General features: G+C 51.9%; 1 protein-coding gene across 3 annotated transcripts in view; it reads right to left on the bottom strand.

Moving 5' to 3' along the window:
* Positions 1–1,486: 1,486 nt before the first annotated feature.
* LSAMP (limbic system associated membrane protein) overlaps positions 1,487–24,312 on the bottom strand; it is a 1,014,682-nt gene continuing 991,856 nt past the window's right edge. For all 3 annotated transcript variants that reach the window (XM_069785806.1, XM_069785805.1, XM_069785807.1), the window contains one exon: positions 1,487–9,061. In XM_069785806.1, coding sequence (XP_069641907.1) covers positions 8,964–9,061 — 98 coding nt within the window. In that variant the 3' untranslated portion in view covers positions 1,487–8,963. The remainder of the gene's footprint in view (positions 9,062–24,312) is intronic.

Raw genomic sequence — 24,312 nt, forward strand, 5'->3', positions numbered from 1 at the left:
CTGTTTTGTACATAGGTCTCCAGTCTCTGCCCCAGCAAACTGGAAATAAATAGGCTGCAGAGGAGAAGGTGGAAGGTGCAACGGAGGCAATGAAGGCACCACACAGATGCTGTGCAGAGCAGACCCAGAAATAAGCAGCCCTGGGTTTTCCCTCTCCAGCAGCGTGCGAGGACGAGACCTTGCTCTCAGAGCTGCAGCCAGGCTCTCCCGCAGCGCGAGCTGAGCCTGGCCGTGTGTATCCTCGTGCTGCTGCTCCGGCGTTGGGGTTGCCTTTCCCCAGGCTTGGGCACACGCTGCTCCATTTCCCCTGGGCTGCAACCCTGGGCTGCCCCAGCCCTGCTGCACAGCCGGGACCTGGATCCCAGCCGGACCACTGCCTTGGCAGTAGCACATTTAGCTGTGTCCCCAGGGCCGGCCAGGAAATACAGATTCTCCCTGTATTGTATTGTATTGTATTGTATTATATTATATAGGACAAGGCAGGTGCTGCAAGGCTGTGACATCCAGGTAGCATTTATGTGTTGGACAGATCCCGCCATCGGAGTGATTTGGCTGTACATGTCCTGGGCTCTCCATCCCTCATACTTACCATGCTGAGATGTCCCAGGTGCTGCTTTCTCCTTTCACCAGAATCCCTGGATCTTGCTTCTTGGTTTCCTCACCCCTTTGGCTGTGTTTTCTTGTAGATTTGCCCTGGCTACTCTGCTGCCCCTTCCCTTCTGCTCTCTTTCTTCTAACCTATACTTTTCATGCTTGCTTGTGCCCATGGTACGTGACTCCTGCCCCTCTCCCCCTTGTCCTGGCTGCCCTCACTCCAAGCCCCAGGCCTTCTCCATTCGCCTGGCTCCCCTCTCCCTCCTTAACATAAGACCTGGCTTCTCCGGTGCTGTGTCCTGCTCTGTTTTCTTGGCCAGCATTTTCTGCCTCCTGTCTTACTGGCCTCCTCTTCTGTCTCCACCATCGTGCTCCATCTTTTGGTGCCCCTTTCTTGTGCTCGCCTGTGCTGCTCAGCCTCAGCCCATCCCTTCCATCTGCTTCCTTGCTCTTCCCTTCCTGGGACTGCAATCCTGATCCTGACCTGTACCTGCACACACACACACACACTTACGCTATTTACTTTAAAAAAAATGTGATTATGTGCAAGAGTGGAAGGCAAGCACTGGCTTCAGGACTTGGCACTGCAGTTTCGCCCACACCACCCAGTTGCAGACAGCCTCCATTCCTCTTCACTCCTCATGGCAGTCCCAATTTGTACCTATTTACACCCAGCCCGCTCCCTTCACCCCCAGGCACTGCACCCCAGGGCCCAGTCTGCTGGAGGGAGCCAGCACCCTCAGCCCCAAGCCACTGGCCCCTGCCCTGCTTGCAGCCCTGCACCCCCTTGCCCCACATCCCCTGGCTGGGATGGGAAGTCATCGCTAGACACGATCAGAGAGGAGACAAGCCCAGGTATGCAAGGAAGGGAGGGGAAATAAAGAAACATTACTTCCTTTTCACGTTTATTTAATTTTTGTATTTTTTTGTATTTTTTTAAGATCACAGAAGAGCAGAGCATTCATACATGTAAAGAAACAGAAACGAGATAACAGAAGTTAAATACATTGAGAAAAGAAAAAATAAAAAGCTTCTTTTTTTTTTTTTTTTCCATTACTGGGTTTTGTTCATTCATTTGTTGGGTTGTTTTGTTTCTTTGATCGGTTCTTTTACACACACACTTGCGCTTTTAAAATTTTCTTTCACAGAGCTAGTTCCAAAAACAAACCAATGGCAAAAAATAAAATGGCCGTTTTCTCGTTTCATTAAAGAGAATTTCAGCTCATGTCTACAGTGCTGGGGAAAAATATATATAAAGATATAGATATATATATATATTTATATGTATATAACACTGTTAATGAGGAGAGTTCTAACCACCCCACCGTGTAGCAAGAAGAAGGGACTGGCCTTCATTCTCAAGGTCTAGAGGATGAAACTTGGCTCCAGCTGGGAAAGCTGAAAGATTTTGGGAGGCGACGGTGGCACCGCAGAGGCAGGTTCTTGCTCTTTGCCCCTCTCCTCCCTTTCCTGGCACACACGTGTGCCCCCCGCATGCGCAGACGCACGCGTGCTTTCTCCTGGTTTCCTCGGGAGGTCACCACGCAGCAGCGTGGGCAGACAGAGCCATCGCCGGGAGCAAGTGGAGGAGCGCGTGTCTGGCCGCGTGTGTGATGGACGGCGTGGGAAAGGAGAGCGCCCGTATGGTAGCCGTGAGGACTGCTCTAGCATGGGTGCGGTAGAGGTTGCAGGGGTGCGCGCGTGTGCCTGTGCGTGGCCGAAATGGGGAGCAAAATGTCATCATTTCGGAGAAGGACAGCCTCACCTGGGAGGCGTTCTCCCCACTGGCTGGCTCCTAGGCGGTCTTGCTCCTCGTCTCCATCTGTGGCCCGTCTGTTATGTACAGAAACATCCACACGCTTGTTCCCAGGGCACGGCTGGATCCACCACGGTCTCAGACTGCATGGCTCAGGGAAACCTGTCGCAGCGTGGTGTGCACGCCCCGGGGGACAAGCGCCTGATGCACTGGGAGCACAGGCAGGGAAGGAAGGTCCTGCCCTCCCTGGGAACGGCCCTTCTGGCTGTGATCTCTGTGCTGCCCAAGGAGCCCTGCCGTGCATGCCGCCCGACCACCCGTGCTGCAGTCATGTCCTCCTGACCTGCACTGCCCCTTCCTCCTCCGCTCTCTGGGCACTTCTACAAGGTTTGCAGGGCAGGCTGAGTCACTGTGGCACCAGCCAACCTGAGCCTGCAATAAATGAAGGACCCTTTGCTTGCCACGTGTCTGGACTCATTAGGAGAGCTGCTCCTCTTTTCCCAAACCCTGCCTTGGCTGATCTCCTTGCCTCACACACACATCGCTCCAAGACACAGAGATACAGAGGATCATACCAACATATCCTCACCAAGCTGACGTCTGCTTTCCTGTTACGGCAAGTGAATCAACAAGCAAACACCACATATTGCCCTAATAGGAGCCAACCATCAAGCAAAATTTGGGGGACTGTAGGAGCTGCCCGAACATTGTTCTAGCAAGTTACAAGAAGGAAAAGAGAAAGGTTTTAATGGTGTGACACAGCTCTTAGTCAGCAGGAGTCATGCAGTTAAAAAAAAAAAAAAATCTTCTGGGCATCCCACTGGAAATGAAGCCGCTCTAAGACTAGTGTTGAGAGGCCACAGTCTTCTCGCTGGTGAACCTGGGAGTTCTGCGCATGGATGATGGACAGCACTCATCCCTACCCATTTCCACCGGCATCACATCTTGGCAATGACCATCCAGTTTCTCCATCATTTCCCTGCCTAAGGTTCTGCTCCTTCCATGGGACAGTTTGCTCCTGGCATCCCTAACTCAAGGAGTTTTGTGTACTCAAGTCAGAGAAGCAGTAAGATTGTGCACCATCAGGAGAGAGAGAGAGAGAGAACTGCTCATCCCCCCCCCAGCATCTCCTCCGTAGGACTGTCTTGGTTAGCCATCCTTGGTGTCAGTTGCTACATCACATCAAGCACCATGATGATTTGGGCTGTGGGTCAGTGTGCTTGGAGGAGAGGAAGCAGAGGTGCAAGAGGGGTTGGGAGGAGAAGAGCTGTTTCTCTTCTTGCCCATAGATTCCCTCATCAGAGAGGGGCGAAGTGGTAGAGCACTGCACAAAGATTGAGCTGAAACATCACCTGGTGACGAGGCTGTGAAGGACTCTAAAGTAGCTCCTCTGACTTCCCAGATCCTCTTCCCCAAATGCTCTTGAATCATCAGGACTTGCTGTTTACTCCCCCAAATTCCTTCCAGATGTGCAGCTTCCACTCAGCCTGGAGACCATGTGGCTATTGACGGCGACTTTGTCCATGCTGTTGAGCTTGGACTTTCAAAATGGGGTTGCTCAGACAGGTGGCTTGGGGGCATGGTCTGGATGCACCTGGAGCTAAGAAGAGCTGGTGGGGCTTGGCTATACTTTGACCAAAAGTGGGGCAAGCAGCAGTACACGAGAGATCTGCCCAAGCGGTGAACAGTCAGTGGCGTGAGAAAGGTGTGCAGACAAAGACTAACTCTCGACACAATGCATGTCACCAATGAAATCTTCATGAATGGCACGTTAACATGCACTTGGTGCTAGCATGGGGCGACACAACTTCACTGGTGAAGAAAGCGGGAAGGGGGGAGGAGGGGACTGCATCACTGAGCAACATACCCGCGAGCTGCGGGGCTGCAAACAAACAAAAATGAACACAACTGCCAAGATACAGGTGTCGGCTGGAGCGTCCCACGTCGCCCTTCCCAGCCGTTCAGAGACAGGCGTCTGCTTCGTTTTTCCATCTGACCAGACACACGCTCCAAGCAACACGCTACAGTCATGCATGGAGTTCATGTGGCTCGGGGTGGCTGCATTTCCCCTGTCCAGTTCCTTTCAGAAAGACTTGCCTTCACCCCTCCTCTCGGTCATCTGAAAAGGGTTAGAAATCTGCTAGCAAGTATGGGGCCATATATTAAATCTAAGTCTTTGTTCCTCTGCTTGGACATTACCAGACATCTCATGTAACTCTTGTAATATTTACAAACCAGTAGAAGAAATACAATTTTTTTCTTTTTCTTTTTTTTTTTTCCATTTTGTTTGTTTCTTTTTATAACACTAACTGTTAAATCTCCATCAATCAAACACAATTACACTGACGAGCTCAAGGAACTGGTGTCCCATTCCAAACTCCCATCTCTCCCAGTCCCCAACCAGCTGAGAGGCAGCAGGAAGCAAGAGCGCAGCTTTTTGGGAGGGGATGGGGAAGATAGCAACATGAACACGGAGTAGAGGTGAGGAGGAGAAACAGCTTCAGAGAAAAGGGCCTGAGACATGAGAAAAACCCCTTGCAACTTCTCTGTCAAAGGGCAGAGGGGTGAAAGAGAATGGAGAAAATTGTTTGACTTTGCCCGTGTTTCCTATGTTCATCCAGGCTCTCCTCTCGACAGATGCTTTGAGCGATCCCTGCTCAAGTTCAGGAGGAAACAGGGGGATGTTCACAGCATCCCGTGACGCACACGGCAGCTTGCAGGATTAGCTTCTCGGAGTAAATCAAGCTCCAGCCTACCCACAACTCCCCCAGCCCTGCTAGGAACAGACATTGACAGGAGTGGGACTCCCAGCACTGCTGCAGATAACAGGCATACTTGGTATTTGTGGCTTTTCTCAGACAGGTCTGCAAATAACTGGCTTTAACCCTGTTTCACAGCCACGCAAAAGAGGCGCGGATCTGCCCGGGTCCTGCAGGCAAGACCAGATCCCAGCACCGGGGTTGTGGCTGTTTTGTCTAGCTGATATAGGCAGATGGCTTCAAAAAACGGGTGTCCTGTTTTTAGTAGTATATTTCCCTTTAAACATAAGCCTCTGTGCCTTGACATCTACAAAAATATCCCCTCAAAACTTCAAACCAAGAAAGATGTGAGACAACGAGGTGCCAGGACTTGTGACCACCACCACACCATAGGACTCTGATGTGTGCGCAACCAGTGCCTAGGAGTGACCCCACAGCGACAAAAACACATGCAGAGGACAACACGCACGACAGACCTTACAACAGCAACCAGGTTGACATCAAAGGGAAGCCTCAAACTAAAGAAAAAATGGTGGGCTTGACCCAGCCCTTAGGAACAGCCTGTGCCGGCAAGTCACTGCAGGCTGCCCACCTTCTCACAACAAGCCTGCGACAATAAATCCAGACATAGGTACAGCCCTGAGAATGAGAAATGCCGGTGATGCAGTGCTTTCCCTCATGCCAGTGTGCTGGAGACGGTGCAGCTCCAAGCCCCAGCTCCTGGGACCAGCATCAGCTCGCAGCTGTACCAGGGGATGAAAAGCCCCATTGCAGCAGGAAATCTGGAGTTGTGTAACTAAGACACCGAATGACACAACCCTCTGGAGAGGTAGGCACGAGGACTGGGGTGTCTGAATGCTCTGAAGGATACAGGGCACTTTTTTTCCTGGGCCACAGCACAGCAGTTTCCAAAGGAGATGCACAAGTCCCTTCAAAGACCGCCCTATCTCAGAAGGGGGGACCTGTCCCTGAATGCCTTGGGCGGATTTCAGGCACCAGTTGCCCAGCTCTGCCCTCTTGCACCAAGGCACAAACACCCCCCACGTATGGCTTTGGGACCTGGAGGAGCAGGGGGAGCATAATTTACCACCCTCCAAATCCACAGCAGATCTACAGCAAGTCTGCCATCACCCGAACGTCAGCCTCTTGCCTCTCTCTCTAATATTTCCTCGCTCATTCTGGCTGCCTGTGAGGAGCCCTTGCCTGCCTGCTGCTGCCCGAAACAGCTGAGCTCAGCAGAGAGGAGACGGGGGCCGGCAGTGCCGCAGTGCAAGGTGAAAGCACCGCGCTGAGCGGCAGGGAGAGGCCTTGGTGGAGCGTGCCCTAGCTCTGCAAAGATGGGGACAGGCTCACGGATGGCAATTCCCACTTTCCTTCCCGGAGGGGGACTGCCTGGTGGGTATCCCCTCCCGCGCGCCGCAGGGCTGCAAGCCCAAGCTGTTTCCCCCTTGCCTTCAAGAGCATGCGAGCGTGGCTGCCAAGCTTGCTGCTACTGCTCCAATTCACAGGGCAAAGAGAGAAAAGCAAGCTTGCTGGTGCTTGACAGCTCAACGGTGCCTGTAAAACACTGTACGGGTGTGGAATGGTCACTCGACTTGTGTGGGTTAACTCAAGTTCCTCCCTGCGCATCCCTCCCACTAAAAGACCCAGTGGCTACTTGACAAACCCTGTGTTTTGTCATCTTTGCTGCTGTGGATGCTAGGGCTCGTGACTGGCCAGGAAACACAGGAGTCTTCTCCCCACTGCTCCTGTCCACACACACGCACTGCTGGCACTGGAGCGTATGACCCTTGGCTTCCCCTCTCCCACCGCTGGCTCCGGCTTGTGCAGCAGACCTGTTGCTGGCATGGTGATTTCCAGCCACCACCCAGCATTTTCTTAACCCTGTTTCTGACAGCCTATTCTCTTCCTCTCTTTCTCCTCAGTCGGGAGCCACTAGAGCATCTCCTGTTGGCATCTCTGCATGTGACTCTGCCATGGGAAGGGTGATGGCAAGCGATAGCCCCCTGCAGCAAGACCAGCACCCTTCAGATGAGAAAAGAGAAGCACAAGGGGAACTGTGCTGCCTACTTCTTTGCTGCACCACTTTAAGCTCCTTCTTTATAAGCCCAGAATTTTGGACCTGACATTTGTTTTTTTTCTTACATTCACAGGTCCTGGACATTTTCTGACCTAATCTGTTTCAAATGTGGAATTTGCAAAGTGAGCTTTGTAGTAGCAGTGGTGTACAATACACACACACACACACACACACACACACACTCACCCTTACACAGCACACATTTCCTTTTATAACAGTGAGGACAGAAAGAACAACAACAAAAAAGGGTATTGGCTCTATTTTTGCATGACTACCAAAATGGTTAGGAATGACCAGGTTGTGGTTTTTCACGTTGGAGGCATCGTTCCTACGCACACCCTATACCTACAGGAATGGCTGCTCGGTGATGTCCAAGGTCTCATCACTCACATCCCACCGGCCCAGCCTCCCCTCCCCAGGAGGAGTGGGCAGCCGCACTCTGCACTCTGTAGTGCTGCAGGCCAGTCCTGGTTTCCTCTGCTTATTTGGACAAATGCACACGTGTGCAAGCACTCACGTGTAGCAGGGGCTGCTATGCTGGTACTTGAAGGCTGAGAGCCAGACAGGTTGCAGGTGGGAGAGAAAAAAAGGCTAAGCAAGGGTGCAGACTGACTCTTGCAAGCAAGGTGGCCAGGAGTCAAAAAGCCAGTGAGGACGCCGGAGAGGGGACACCATGGAACCTGTGTTGCAGCCGCTCCCCTCTCCTCACCCCTCTTCTCTGCCTGAGTGATCTCTCAGCATCTTGTCTCACACTTACAAGGCAGGACATTATCTACAGCAGGATGAGCATATGTACACATGGACTGTTCCTTTTGCATGCTTCCAGAGAGCAAGAGAAAGAGAGAGAAGACGGAGCAAGAGTCACACATACACGCATGCATGCACGCACACAGGCATACACGGGAGAAAGATACCTGGTTGAATTGAGGGGGGGAGAGGAAGAGGATTAAAAGAAAAGAAAAGGAAAGTATGTTTTCAGTAGAGTTGACACAGCTTTAGTTCAGGCCAGCTTGCACGATGTTGCATGAAGGAGGGGACAGGAAAGAAGGTGTTTAGCAAGGGCTGGGTGCGCAGGAGCGCAGGGTGAAGTGAAGAGAGGAAGGGGTTCTTCACAGGACACCAGTGTGCAGAGAGCTTCAGGTGGCTCGCTCTGGTTTGTGGCTTTTTTTTTTTTTTCTCCCTTTTTTTTTGTTGTTTTCAAAAATATGAACTGGCTGAGCATCGGCTCACAAAAATGACCCAGGGCATCCAAAAAGTAAAGTGGCTATAGACACCGAAGCAAAGACCTCTTTCTGCAAAAGAAAGAAAGAGGAGGGAGGAAGGAAGGAAGGTGAGGGAGTATGGAAAAGAGGAAGGAGGAGAGAAAAGAAAGGGGATCTCCTGTTCGATTGGCTTTGTGGGTTTTGTTGGATTGTTTACATTGCAGCATCCTCTGGCGACACAGTCCTTGCTGGTGCCCCATTCTCTCCCTCACTTCGTTTTGCCTCCTAGACGGTCGGTGACTTGACAGCCGGCTTGTCAGGTTTCGGATTAAATGTTGCTGAGTCTTCTTTGCTGTAATTTTTCCTCTCCCCCCTCTTCACTCCTGAACACACAAAAGTTGTGAAAGAAACAGTCCTCTCTCTCTCCCCCCCTCTCTTTTTTCTCTCTCCCCTCTCTTCGCTCTGTCTCCTGTATAACGCATTTTGTTTTGTGTGTTGTTGTTGTTGTTGTCGTGTTGGTTTTTTTTTTTAATTATTATTATTATTATTATTATTTTTAATTCTGATTTGTATTAACATTTGCTGAGTAGGCAGAGCAGGGACGCTGCCAGCAGCCACAGTGGGACGGCCAAACTCATGGAGCCGTTGTCTACTCTCCCTGTGCCGGGTCCTGCAGGGTGCGAGAAGGGAGAGAAAAGAGGACAAGATTACACACGGCTGAGCGAGACGGGGGTAACACAGGAACACGGCGCTTCGCTCCGGGGCTGCTCCTGCCGCAGGGAACCGGGGCTGCAGGGCACAGCCGCCTTCCCGCTCAGGTGTGCCTCCATCCAGGCTCCTGCCGGCTGGCTCCTCATCATCCTCCCCTCCTGCCCAACGCTCCATCGGCATGCGGCTCGCCCTAAGCAACACCCGGGCTGGAGAACCAGGGCCCGGAGCAAGCGGGAAGGCTCAGCCCCGGCTGCCGACCCCATCCCATCCCTCGCCGTGCCTCCGGCTGGATGCCCGGAGCGGGGGCACGGCTCACACCTTTGCACGGTGTACCCCCCTCCCCAGCCCCACATCTCCCCACTCTGCCACCTTCCCGGCGCTGGCCCTGGGATGCCAGGGCTCGTTGTAATTCTGTGCGGTGGCCAGTGCCTGTCTGCAGCCAGACACCGGCTCCGCAGGGGCTGATTCATCACAGCGGTCCGATCAATAAAACATGGGCCTGACCAGCGGATGCCTCCCCTCCCAGGGGCTGCGCCGCAATTATTTATTTCTTAATCGGGGTGGAGGAAGGCTTCGCTGTTGTGTTTATGGCCTTGCGGCACGGCACCTATGGGGTAAGGGTGCAGGGTGTGCCAGGGAGGTTGATTTTTTTCGTAAGGGTGGGAAACGAACTTGCATGCGTGTGTGCGTGCATGCACGGGGGGGGTTCTGCCAGGGGGGAAGTGCTCTGCCGCAGCAACAAATAGTGCAGCCTTGCTGCAGGAATATTAAGTGCTAACACTCCTGACATCTTCTCATTCATCCTCTCATTTATGGGTTCCCATTTCTCGATGGCTTTAAAGGCAGCGATGCTATTTTAAATTCACCCTGCAATACCAAGCCTTGGCAGCCTTTGCTTTATCATGGAGCAGGGAGGTGGTTTTGTAAATGCATGCTCATCATGTATATGTACACAAAGATGTACGCCTATATGTACATTTATATGTACGCATATATGTATAGGTACACGTATATGTAGTGTTTTACACAGAAGGGTGCAGGAAGATGCTGAAGCGTGGAGATGGAGATGAGTCTATACGTTGGGACTGATGCTGCGGTGGAAGAAAGAAGACATGCTTACTACCAAGAAGAGCTATTTTTCTAACGGTGGGGGGAGCCAAAAAAACCCTGCAGTTTACCAGGCGAAGAGCCGCTCTCTGCCGGGTGGAGCACGGGTGCCACAGGCTCGCTCGACAGCACAGTCGGTATTAAACTCTAGGTGGTGACTAAAAGGCAGCAAATCCACGGATGTCCCCAGAGCCCCTGAAATTCTGTAGCACTTTCATTTGTGTGATTTCTTCCTAATGTAGCCCATCACTTACTAGATCAGCTGTTTGTGCCCCAATTCTATTCTTTCATTATTAAGTAAGTATGTGCTGAATTGTGTGGAAAATTTATATTCCATCTATGGCTTCTTTTTTTCAGTTAGTCCCTGCTCGCCTTCTGTGGCTTGTCACACAAATCCTACAATATTGGTTTTTCACTCCTTGTTTGGGTGACAGGAACTTATTTCCCCCTCTGAGCTCGGGCACCAGTTCAATTTCAGCTACTATACTTACCTGACCTATGTTTCAGAGAAAACGTCTTTCACGGTCAAATAATTGGGGGAGGCTGTTTGGGACCATTTCCATCCTATATTGGCAGTGAAGAAATCCCAAAACATGACTCCTTCGGGCCAGCAAATAATCAAGAATACACCAGGCAGGGTGTGTTGCCTACAAAAGGTTTCCAGCCATCACGTTTTCACTGTTTGGCTAAAATACTATTTGTCTAACACATACATGTATGTCACACATACGTACGTGGCAACCACCCGCCCCTCCTTGCCACTCTCCTAGGGTGCACATGCCAGCAGAGCAAAGGCACAGGTACCTACGGGGGCACGCGATGCACAGCTGACGCAGGGCTGTGTTTGGCCTGGGCTGGGTGCTGCTGCCTTAATACGTGTAAGTGCACGGCTTGGGGTTTGTGTGCTTGGTGGGGCGTGGGGGAATAGAGGTGCGGTATGGTGTGGTGTGGTATGGCTTGGTGTGGTATGGCATGGTGTGGTATGGCGTGGCATGGTGTGGTGTAGCATGAGTGTGGTATGGCGTGGTGTGGCATGAGTGTGGTGTCGTGTGGTATGGCATGGTGTGGTATGGCATGGTGTGGTATGGCGTGGCATGGTGTGGTATGGCATGAGTGTGGTGTGGTATGGCGTGGTATTGTGTGTGTGGTGTGGCATGAGTGTGGTGTCGTGTGATATGGCGTGGTGTGGTGTGGTATGGCGTGGTGTAGCATGAGTGTGGTGTCGTGTGGTATGGCGTGGTGTGGTGTGGCATGAGTGTGGTGTCATGTGGTATGGCATGGTGTGGTATGGCATGGTGTGCTGTGGTATGGCATGGTGTGGTGTGGTATGGCGTGGCATGGTGTGTGTGGTGTGGCATGAGTGTGGTGTTGTGTGGTATGGCGTGGTGTAGCATGAGTGTGGTGTCGTGTGGTATGGCGTGGTGTGGTATTGTGTGGTATTGCGTGTGTGGTGTGGTATGGCGTGGTGTGGTGTGGTATGGTGTGGTATTGTGTGTGTGGTGTGGCATGAGTGTGGTGTCGTGTGGTGTGGTATGGCACGGTGTGGTATTGTGTGTGTGGTGTGGTATGGCGTGGTGTGGCGTGGTGTGGTGTGGTGTGGTGTAGCATGAGTGTGGTGTCGTGTGGTATGGCGTGGTGTAGTGTGGTATGGCATGGCCGGGTGTGGTGTGGCATGAGCATGGTGTGGTATGGTGTGGTATGGTGTGGCGTGGCGTGGCGTGGTGCGGTGCGGTGCGGTGTGGTAAAGGGATGACCTTCTGCAATACCCAGGTATACGGGAGGACGCACAAGGCCTGGCGTGACGAAGGACCTGGGAGAGGGTCGCGCCAGCTCCCGCTCCCCTTGAGCTTCGCTGCGCAGCCTGGAAGGTACCTATCCATCCATCCACCCATCCATCCATCCATCCACCTCTCTGCCCCGCCAGGACTCCCACCTCCACCGCCGGAACCCGGTGCCCGTTACACGTCCCCACCACACGCCCTGCTCGCCACCACACGCCGCGCGCCTCGGCGGGAAAGGCGGGAAGAGGCGGCGGCGCCGGGACCCAGCGCGCTCCCAAACCGCCGCATCACCCCCCACGCCTCGCCTCAGCCCCGGCCCGCCATAACCCCGCCCGCACACGTCACGCACCTGCAGCCCCCCCGCCCGCCAGGCCGCGGTCTCCGCCGCCCTCTGGCGGCCGCCGCCGCCCCCCGCGCAGACAGACCCCCCCCACACACACCGTGCCAAGACCCCCCCCGAGACCCCCCCCGTGTCCCCCTGCCCGCCTGGGCCTGGGCACGGACTCCGGTCACGGCCCCTGGGCCTGCGGTCTCGGCTCGGCCGCCCAAAGCGCTCCCTTGGTGCTGACAGCCGAGGAGCGAGCGTTTTGGGGGGACACACGACACACGGGGGAGGACGGACAGTTTCTGGGGGGGGGCTTTGTGGCGCTTTCCCTGCTTTTCTCCCACTTTCGTAACCTTCGGGTTGTGCTCTGGGAATTTGGTCTGCAAGCTCGTTTCCCGGGCTGGGCATTCCCCTGCCACGTTCGTGGACGCGCAATCACTTCAATGGGTTTTTTTTTTTTTTTCTGCCACCGCAGCCAGGGAAGGAAATTGGGTTTCCGATGATGATGATGAGTTAATACGAATATCTGGCAGCATTTCGCAAATAAACTCTTAAGGGACCCCAGACCCCGGATGGCTGACGGAGTCCAATCACATCAATCAAATTAAGAAGGAACAGACTGAAAACCGGCAACGGCAAAACAACGGCACTTCTCTCCCTTGCTCCAAATCGCGAGACATTTAGATACCCAGCGCCTAACCCTGCTGCTACAGCCTCACCGGACATTTCCGAGGGTTTGTCCGTGCCACCCATTCAGCCCGGGCGATCTGCATCGGTGTCACGGCACTTGGCCGACATTTAGAGAGCTGTAGCCCTCTCAGGGCTGGAGGGGACCTGGGACCCTCTTCCCAAGGCAGGCTAACCCTCGCTGTGTCCTTAAATTTAACCATGGGGAAAAAACAGCGCCGTGCCGCTGTAACCTCGCCGCTCCTGCTCACCCGTGTGTAACGCGCCTGTGCAGCAGCCTCGCGCAGAGAGGCTCCAGGGGTCTTTTCCCGAGGGAGAACATCTCCGTAATTTCAAGTGGGGATGCAGAAGGGGTGGCGAGGCCCTTCAGCGTGGGACTTCTTCAGCGATTTCACCCAGTGCCTCACCCTCCTGCAGGCAAACCCTTCCACGCAGCGTGAAGCAGAAGAGTTGCTGCATGCTCCCACGTGCAGCGTGCCGCTCAGGGGGTGCCGCGAGAGCTTTACCAGCCTCATACGCAGAGCCAGCGGCACCTGCTACTGCTAAGGCTGCCTGACCTTTCCCGTGATAAGGCCCTTGCTTTACAAGCATCAACAGGCCAGGTGGAACAATCCCATGCTGGGTGTTTGCCTTGGCCTGATTGTATTTTTTTTTTTTTTTTAAGGGGAAGAGCAGCAGCCAAAATACTTCTGCTGTGTCTGAGAGCAAGGCTTGAGGAGGAAAAAAGTGTTTATTTTAAACGTAAAAAGAAGAAAGCCAGCAACTGTCCCTCAGAACATTTTTCTGCTCTGATGCTTTGGCTTGGAGCCTTGTGTCAGTACACAGATTTGGTCTTTCAGAAAAAGGTAAATAGCTACACAAAACTACCTGCCTTCAATACCCTTGGGGAGGGGGTCCCCACAGACTTTACACATCCTGAGTGACTCTCCTGGGACCGCCTCAGTGGGTCAGTGCTTTGGCCTCTCACAGGTTTTAGCCCCCCTGCTCCCCCAAAACTGGCACAGCACAGCTGGGCTTGCTGCACTTGCTCCTCTCCAGAGGGCTGCAAGCTAAGCTGGCCCAGGTTTCACTATAGGGGACATGGGTATGTATGCTAGTTTGAATTTGCATGGTATAGCTGTAATGCTTTTGTGTGTGTGTGCACGTGTGTTGTGGCTCATGAACTCCCATCAAGGGTGTAGGAAAAGACATGGCAAGTGTTCGGGGGGGGGCTTGGGTGAGATAGTGGAGGGAGAGGGGGAAAAGCAGGGTGCTGCTTACGTTCACAGCAAACCACAGCAAGATTGCAAAGGCGAGAACTGCTCTCTTCCTCAAAACCAGCCTGCCTCCAAGAGGAGCATACCACAAGAAAAGACCAGCTCTACTGGGTCAGTCCAAAGGTCTTGTCCGACCTTCAGTCCTGTTCCCTGCAGGTGCCGGGTGGAGGCCAGCTGGGAGCACATGGCCATCATACTGGCCTGCCTCAGGTGCTTCAGAGTCATCCTGAGCCAGTGGAAGCTGCACTCCTTAACAGACTCATTTTTTTCTTCCACGAACTTGTCCAGTCTCTTCTGGACTGCCTGCAGACTTCCATATCCACAACCTCCCTCGACTTTTAAGGACCGCAGCGGCAGTCAGCTGCCAGCAGTGATATTATGGCCACACAATAAATTTGGGTGTTATGTTCTCCTGTGACTTTAGGACCTTGGCATTAACAGAAAAGCTGGCACACTGCCCGTTACTAATTGCCACCTGAACTGGCTAGATTAAAACTGTCTCAGTCACTCCTTGCTCTGCAGTCTCCTCTGCTGCCTACAGCCAAGCTAAGGAAACTGCTCAGTGTGGGAAGAATTAGCTGGGGTGTGTTCAGATCTGCCTAGGAAAGAGAGAGATGAGCTTTTCATCAAGGAAACTGTTAAGAAAGAAGCTACCCAGTGTCAAGAGACTGGTGTCCTGAATCACAGAGCTGCAAGTCTCCCCACCAAACCTGGGGCACAGCTATTACTGAGTCCTCAGCGGATGCTACCCAGGCGGCTGAAGGGAGCACAGTTCAGATGTGGGAGGGCTTGGTATGATGCCCCCCGAGGCCTAAGCAACCGAGACTCCAGTGGTGCATCCCCCGTGGCACAGGCTCAACCTCCAGAGACAAGGCTAGCTGCAGAAATCACCGAGAAGGGAGCGGACTTCTGAGGTCTGACCTTTGTGGGATGAATAAAAGGGCCGTTTTTCTCCCTGCCTTCAAGCCTGGAATTTAATAATGCTATAAGGCACTGCAACACAGAGCCTCGGCAGCAGTGGCCAAGATCCGAAGGCTCCTCGGTAGCCCTGTATGTGCCCTGCCTCATGGCTGTCGTTCGCCCCTCAAAGCCTATAGCATCCATTTGGGGTTGGGGGCTGCATGAGAAGGTGATAAATATGGGAGGAAGACTGTATCAGGTCAGAGGCATAGGAAAAGGCGGCCGTGATGAGGGATATAAGAAGGGGATAATACGGACCGAGGCGATACGATGAGCCTTACACTTGTACCAACGCAGGGCTACAGCACAGGGAAGGTCTTCAATTGAAATGGCAATACGGGCACGATCGGCTCAGGACACTGAAGAGGGCAAGAGGAGGAGATCTCAGCCAGGGTGAGGATGGGGAAATGTAGGAGCTGATGTGAGCATGCAGGCTGGACAGGTTAAGGAGACCAGGTCCTGGGAGAAGGGGAGCTGAAGAGAGGAAATTAAACCCAGATCAGGCATAGGGAAGCAGGGATGGTGGGAGAGGGGCAGGTACAGGGGAAGGATGGTGTTTATGGGAGGAGGGAGTCAGCACCGGGGACGCAAAGGCAAGGAGCCAGTACCCACCCGGGTCGGAACCAGAGCAGGAAAAAGCGGGGATCCCCCCGAACAGTCGAGGGAGGGATGCGGTGCCGCCGATGACGCCAAATCGCCGCTTCCCCGCGAGGTGGCAGCCGAAAGCCAAGGAAAAACGAGACTCCGGGCGCTCAGCCGGCCCGGCTCGCAAGCCCCCCGGCGGGGAAGTGCGCTGGCTGGCACCTGCCACCCGGCATTAATGGCTACGAACACCTGCGGGGAAACCCTGGGGTCCCGCACCGCAAAGCCCCCGCGGGACCACGCTAAAGGAAGGGTGCCAGCTCCGGCTGCTCGGACCCACTTCTGCCTGAGACAGCCCCATAGGACCACGGTTATGGGGCACAGAATCTGACCCCCGCCGGTCCGCAACCACCACGCAGCAGTATCCTTGGTAAAACTGCCGGGGGGGGGGGCAGATCTGACCCGCTGGAGGTTCATCCCCATCAAAAGCAAGACATTTCCCCACTACGGTAGCAAGAAGCAGAGGTTGCAGGGGGCGGTGGTAAAGTTTCTAGCCCATTCCACTTCCTCCACGCAGATAGTCCCCCTTCTGCCCCCTCACTCCCTCCAGCTCCCTTTCGTTACACCAACAGCACCCCTGAAGGGGCCCATAAGAGAGGGGGATAGAGGCTGTGCCATGACATGTAACCCTTGCTGAACCCACAAACGAGGCCAGACTTGTAAGCAAAGCCACAAGTCTGCTTGGTTGCACAGAGGCATGCCTCCAAATGTTGTAAGCGACATGATCACCGCTGGCAGAAATTGAACGTACGACTTTCAAGACTCCCAACGCAGACCTCAAAAAAGGGTCATCTGAGATGCAAGCAGAAAGCAGATACATACCCAGAGGGAAAAAATCACCCACCCGTCTACACGTTTCACACCCACATTCGCCAATCTAGAATATTCTACTGGGTCCGGGGTCCCATCATCTGAGTAAACCGAAATGGAGATAGGAAACGAGACAGCAGGTGCCAGTTTTTCTCTTGTTTACATTAACAAGACTCCAGGGCTTGACATATCTGCAGTGCTGATGGAGGAGAGCCCACAGAGAAGTTTCAAAGGGCATCAGAATGCTACAGACTCCTTATTTGCTTTCGGGAATCTGCCCCTGGGATCCTGCAAAGAACACGAGGTAAAACCTGGTGCAAGAGGACCATCAGCCCCCAGAAGTTGCTAAATGGAAGCGAGGCCAGGAGGAGGCATGGGACAGGCTAAGAGGACGTGACGGTAAGGACTAGAAGGAGTGACGGTAAACCAAGTAGAGCTGGTTTGTTTTTCCAAGTGCTCTCCACCCTGAGCAGCTCTGGACTCCATGCTGTTGACAGGTTGACTCTACTTACAGTGAAGACTGGAGTCCTGCCTCTTGAGCAAAGAGAACCAAAAATGAGGGAGGAATGAAAAAAAAAAAACAACTCTAAAGGAGAAGGTGCAAGGGGAAGGGGATGTGCACCATATGGGTCTCTCTCTGTCATCTCACTCCCTGGGGCCTGGAAGGGTCTTAGGTTTTACACTTGCCAGCTCCTCTGCAGGAAGTAATTTTTCTAGTCTGTTGACTCTCTTGCCAGGGCTTCAGAAGACGAAATCTTTATTATCATGAAGGCTTAAAAGGGAGGAATACTGTTAATTCCATTTTCAAGGTCATACTTTGAAAGTTATTAATTTCTTTCTTCCAGGGCTTTGCACTCTAGTCTAAGGCTTTAGGGATTACCAGCTTCTACTTACTAGGGTTCATTTGGGGCTTTTTTCTTACTACTTCCCTGTCGTCCCCCCCACCTCCCCTTTGAGAAGAAGACACGATTTTTCACTCCCTGTTCTTAATGTTGAAACTGTTTTGTTCATTACCTGCTCATACCCCATTCTCACTACAAGTTCTGCTCCTGTAATTAAAACTTGACTATGACTGCAGTGGCAATAGGCTGGCTTTTCTAGAGGTGGAAGTACCACTGTGCAAACTAGGGACGATGCCCTCCAGCAACTCTCCAACAAGATTAAGGAAATGTCTCTGGTGTCTATCAATCTTAGCGCACGGTTTAATGTATTTCAGAATTTGCTCATGCTTTTTTAGCACTGAACAGTTCTTCCCCATGTTTTGGAGCTCATTCATGGTGTACTAAGTACTCATCTATCATACCTCACGTCTTAGTGAAGATTCATTCTGTAATGCAGCACACCCATCCTTTCCTGAGGCCTAAAGAATATCCCTGAAATTGTATTTCTCAGTGTCTTTCTGAGAAGGTCGTTGTGTTCAAGAGCTGGCTGCTTATGCCATCTATCCTGGAGCTGGTTTACAATACTTTTAGTCTAGCACTGAACTGTTAACCCTGACCAGTGAGGCTGGTGGTGCCTAGAAGACCACCTACATTGCAGGGTTACACACAGATCTTCCATCACCAGATCTGTCTGGTAGATATCAAAAAGTTCCAAGTTTTCCTCACAGCTGAAAAATAGTTCTCCCCCCCCCCCCCCCCCTTTCCATTCCCCTAGCAACCGGAGGAGATTTTTTTTTTTTAAAAAGCATTTGGCAAACTTCTGATACAAAATCAGTGACTTAAAACTGCTTTGTCTTCAAACCATTCATTGAAGACTCTCCTCCTACAAGCAAAACAACCAAACAATACATAGCACAGACTTTTTCAGGGTCCATCACAGGGAAGATCTGAGGTTTTTCTGCTTTTCACTTTCCTAGGATACAGCAATCCCTCCCCTGCTCACCTCTCAAGCACTTGTGTACGGCACAGCAGACCAAAGGTGATGCCAGCACACAGTTTGGTGTCTCAATAGGGAACAAACAGCATAGCCCCCCCTCACCCAGAGCACATACAGCCCTAGGCAGCAGGTTTGCTAATCGGAGGCTCTGGAACCTCTTGAAAAATTAATATTTTCATCAGCTTTATGTCTGTCTGTTTACCCACTTCATCCCTCCTATGGTTTTCCACAAGCTTTGCTGGATATTTGGCATGAGAAAGATTTGAGTGCCTGTGAGCAGAAATGAAGAAGGAAGGACACACCGAGGGGTGACTGGAAATGAGACTGGATCAGAAGGAGAACTAAATCGGGGTGGAACGTGACCAGCATGCCTGAGGTTGCTCTGGTACTGAAATCCAGTGGTATCGCTGCCTCTGCCCTTCCCATCCCTCTTCTCTACTACATGCAGCACGGTGCACCCCCGCCTGTCCTTGAGGTTTTCTTAGGGCCACCAGTCCTCTCCGGGGACTCCCCTTGCAGTGAGCTTAGTGGAAACCAATCCTTGTCCCCATCCCTCCTTGCCCAGGAGTGGAACGAGCTAGGAGGAGGTTTCAGCTAGCCTTCGTCAAGGGCTGCTTGTGAACAGTGAGAAGTATGGGACCCGTATCATAGGAACACTATAGTGCGCTTTTCAGCATTTCAGTCAATTAGAGATTTCACGGGAGTGGAGTTGGGCCCACAGACTGGTGAATGTCTCTGAAGTGTGTGGTCTAAGTAAATATTACTTTGTGTCACCTGTAGTTCTCATCGAAGTATGGATGCGTGTAGGTGTGTGCAATTCCAGCGTGAGACTCCTGGTCTCCTTATCGCCCTAAGAGTGCAAGCACGCCTTTAATGCCTGCTCCAGGCATGGGAAAAGCCAGAGCGGAAAGCCATAGTGGCTTCCCACAGCCCATTCCTAGATCAGTAATTAAAAAGGCAAAGTTAATACAGCTTACACAGGCAGCTGAGGTGGCCTTCAGCTGGATGAGTTGGGGCAATGGAAAAGATGCCTGCAGCTACTCCGGTTCCTCCTTTAAATGTTCTAGGGTGCCTGGAAATTGCTCAGTGACTGTGGGATGTGCCTCCGAGCACGGGGTGCGTGCATAGGGTGCATAAAGTGATCTGGCTCAGGAATGTACTTGTCCATCAGTGTGCGTGTGTATCTGTAACACCTACCGTAGAGGCTGCCTGACCGGACCTCACTGAAGCTATGCTGGTCACGGCACATCCTTCTCCACGGCCTGACCCCTTGCTCCTGTCCATGCATCCGCTCCCCAGATTGCAGAGGGACATGCAAGCGATGGTAGGGAAGGGCCAAGCGCATTTTTCCTTTGCTCGCCTTGCCACTAGGCCTCTGCCTTTTGCAGGGCAGCTCTGCTGACAGCCCTGCTTGCCCACAGGAGGGAAGTCCTGCCAGGAGCACTCTGCTTTTTCCGCAAGCCTGCTTTCTTTGGAATGGTTGGGTTTTTTTCCCTGTGCACCCCCTCCCTCCCAAATCCCGCACCTCCCTTCTCCCGGTTGTTTTTGTTTTTAGAGAGAGCGCTTAGACAGCTGTATTAATCATGCAAGCCCAGCCATGTGTAATGTGCTTTATCAACAGCAGAGCAGACACTGAATGGCAACCGGTTCACAAGCGGGCCCGGTGCAGTGCCTGAGCTGGGAAGATAAACCTGCCGCTTCCCAAACCGACTTACCGTCATGGGTTAGTGAATGGAGAGACTGTTCACTTGGGACAATAACCAGAGGGGAGGCCAAGTTGTTTGGCAAATTCTTGAGTGGTTTACACTGGAAATGGAAGGGGGAGGAGGAGGATGAAGTTGGGAATTACTCTTTGGTCATTTTTGCTCAGGGGTGGGAAGAATTTTTGTGCGCGTGTAAGGATTAAATCAAGACAGAAATGGCCATTCTTCATCCTCCTCCTTGCTGCCTTCCACACTTTGGTCCCAGTCAGCCCGGCTAGCAGCTCAAAATGGGAAGTAAGGAGAGCCAGAGGGAGAGAGCAAGGATTTAGGTACACCTGCTGTGCAGTGGGTATAAGTTGCCTTCATCGTCTCTGAGGAGAAATGTTCGGCTGATGGCTTCAGAAACTCATCTAACATACAGATGGTATCAGGCTACAAGTATCCTCTGGGCCGAGGAGAACTGTCTCAGGAGGGTTATAGCCCGCTCGAGCTCTGCTCTGCAGGGTAATCTGTCCACGCTACACTGCTGACACTATCAGTGTCCCTACCGGACAACTGATTTTCCACGGCAGTTGCTCTTTAACGGGTTTGTTTCTAATCTCTGCAGTGCAGTTTTGTGTTTTCTCCCCCACTGATTTCACCCAACCTCCACTCTCCCACCTGACTGCTGTGTCCCGACCTCTGTTTTGCAGGGCTGTTCTGGATGCGTGCAAAGCCACGCCAGTGACTAAACAGACATTGAATTGCCTTCCCTATCCCAACGCAAAGGCCCAGCTCAGAGGAATATCTTTCTGGGACTTCCAGTCTCAGTTCCTACCCTCTGCTGCTGCTCTTCCTCACTCACTGGATTCTCCACAGCATTGCTACTGGAGAGGGTTATGCAAATATATGCAACCCAGGGCTCATTCTGGAATAAATAAATCTAAATTAAAATTAATGAACAAAAAGTACAGAAACAGATGAAGCAATAAAGCCATTTCTCTCTCTCCCCCCTGTCTCTCTCTTTTTTCTTTAAGAAAGCTCGTTTCTTCTCTTTACACTTTTTTTGGAGGAAGAAGCAGACTGGGTTTTAAATTTTTTTAAAGCAATCTCCGCAAACAGAAACTGTCTTTTGCTATTCAGAAAAACCCACCAAGCAATGTTAGTAGCTGTAGTAACAAATAATTCTCGGCATTTCTCTTTTCCCTAAGATGCTGTTTCTGCCTGCATCCCTGCTGCCGCTTTTGGAAGACACTATCATCACCTCTGACTTTGATTTTTTTCACTTTAAACCACACAGTCAAAATAAGATACAATGCCATCCCTTGCTCCGCAGGCTTGGCACCCACTACACTCCCAGCCTTCAGTGCCTGCAGACCTGGCAGGGTTGACCCCGAGCAGCAAGAGAAGCTTGGCCTGCCTGAGCATCCACCCTGCAGAGCCAGCTCCTTCTGCACTTACCAAATGGAGATTGAGCTCTTTGGAAAATCTGGCTGGATACCAGCAGCGAGAAGTGATGAGGGCCGCGAGTTGTGCTTCCCGCCCAGGGTCACGGGCGTTATCAGGTGCCGATGCCCGGGGCTCAGCCAACTTTCAGAGAAGAGAGGCATGCTCCAAGTAGTCAGGCAAACGTCACTGTGGGGTGACCACTACAGCTGAACTATGGCCCCTGAATGCCTGAGAATTTATGGAAATACCTTGCACATGGCTCCGAACATGCCCTCCTGCGTTTGGTCCCTGTGGCCATTAATTATCTCTGCTGGTAATGTCTACGTCAGGATCACGATAGGACAAGCTCTGCCTTTTTTGGCAGAGATAAACAAAAAACAATTTGTTTGTTTCAAAGGCTGCGAAGGTTTGGGTTTTCGCTGACCCTTGGAGCCCAGCTGAGAAAAAAGCACCCTCCGGCCTCAGTGAAGGGGACTCCAGAGATGGACGGGTTCTTTAGCTGGCCACACCATACTGGGAGGGCTGGTTTCTGTAGACTGTTCCCACACCACTGCCTAGTCAGCAAACCCCCATAACGTGTTAACCCTTTACAGTCTGTACTCTCTGAAGTATTCCCCCATGCTTCTCTCCTTAGCTCCAAAATAGTCAGATGTTCATCCTTTGGCCAAAGCAGACCCCACTGACACGAGAGCTGCCCGCTCAGCAGAACTGATGGGGCCACGCACTAGAGCAAGCAAAAGGGGAGCGGGGATGGGTGGTGGTGACCACTGCAACAGATGAGCTCTCTTCTCCACAGCTAGGACCTCCACAGGGAGGGAAGAGGACAAAGTGGGTATTGGAAAGAAAGATGTTCTCTGTTTCCCACTCTGGTCATCAGACCCAAATGAACATCTCTTTTCTCCCTTCCCCCAGCTCCCACCCACCTGATGAAGGCATTAGTGACAGTACAGGCTACACGGGCTACAGCTAAATGGAGACTAGCTACGATCTACAGCCATACAGGGTCATTCTCCGATCAGTGCGTGTTTTGGCAGAAAGACAGGACTGCTCATTCTCCTTTTCCCTCCCCTCCGCTAATTATTTACACACTCTTGCTATAAATCTTTTGTCACCCTGTTGATGGCCATGACTTCGTCTGATCGGGTCCCAAAGACCGGCACGCTTGATGCCCCATGGGCACTTCTGGATGTGCTGCTTTCTGGGAAACACAGCATGCCCCTTGCAGAGCTCCCAGGGCATTCAAGCTAACCACGCTGAGAAAGCCCCTGGTTAGTCTGTGGTAAGCCCTCATCACAAAACTCCCGTGAGGAAGACTCGCGGGTTTTGAAGCCCATCGGTCTGGGTCTGGCTAAGCCATTCTAGAATGGACACTAGGTGCTAATCACGGGGGAGGGAGTCTTATGTTCAAAGGGCTGAGGACAAGGAACAAGGGAGGACAGAGATGGAGCTAGTGCCATAATTGTGACAGACCCCTTTGAGGTTCAACAGTGATCCCTGTCGTTGGCAGGTGTGGTGTGGAATGAGCAAATTCTCCTTTTCCAGAAGAAAAACCCTTTTGAAAAGCCTCCTGATGATGCAGTAAGGCCCCCTTTGTGACAGCCAGGCCTTGTGTCATCCCGTTATAACATGATGTTACAATGCAGACAGGAAGATGCGATGATGTGGCATCATCCCAGAAGACATTTCAGGGCATTTTGAGTACCCGGCTGCAAAATCAGGAGGGCTGGAAAATTTACCAAGGACAATTCAGTTATGAGCTGAATCAGCTGGGCTCCACCAGCCTTTGAGGAGACTGCCTCATCAAATTCAAGTCCCATGTGTTTAGCTGAATGGGCTGCTTCTAAGTCTCCAGCCTGTCTGAAAGCAAGATGTTTCCACAGCAGCTAGCTAATGATAGCAATGCTTAGCATGACTACAGTGCTCTTCATCTCAAAACACCTTCCTTTTAAATTAATGCTCAAAACCCCATGGGGCAGGGAAGTGTTACAGAGGCTTAAGAGAAATGGAGATTGAGGGAGAAAGAGGGAGGAGGCTGTGATTCTGGTCATTAAGGAGAGGCTTATTTGAGAGCTGAGGACCGCATCTCAGAACATCAACTCATAGGGAGAAAAAGGTCTAACAAGAAAGTTTTATGCCTGAGGTTTCTTTGAAGGTGAACAGCAAAGTAAAAGCAAATGTTGAGATAAGCGCCAATATCTGTGCTGAACGCCCACATCGGAGAAGCTGGTAGGGACTTTCAGAAAACAGATGAGGTCCAGAGTATTTAAACTCTGCTTTCCCCCTCTGCAAAATCCTCTTTGCGTGTCCTGGGTCACTAGAGATATCCCAGCATTTGGCACCACAAATTCCTGGAGACTCCTCACAGAAGTGAAGTCACACCAGGACGTCCTTCGAGATGATCTCAGGAGACTGGGAAGCAGTAAAAGGAAAAAAATAACTACTTCAAAGACAGAGGGGGAAGTATTTTAATGGATTGACTGAAGCTGTGCAGGATGGCCTTGGCACCTTGATTAGGGGGGTATTCAGTATGGAAATCCTGGCCTTGCTCACTTGCAGTTTTTGCTTTATCATTTAGCTTAATGGGCTACTAATTCAAAACCAGCTGTAAACAGGGCTGGCTATGAAAAAAATTA

Source organism: Haliaeetus albicilla, chromosome 6 (genome assembly GCF_947461875.1).
Source record: "Haliaeetus albicilla chromosome 6, bHalAlb1.1, whole genome shotgun sequence".
NCBI classification, from domain to species: domain Eukaryota; kingdom Metazoa; phylum Chordata; class Aves; order Accipitriformes; family Accipitridae; genus Haliaeetus; species Haliaeetus albicilla.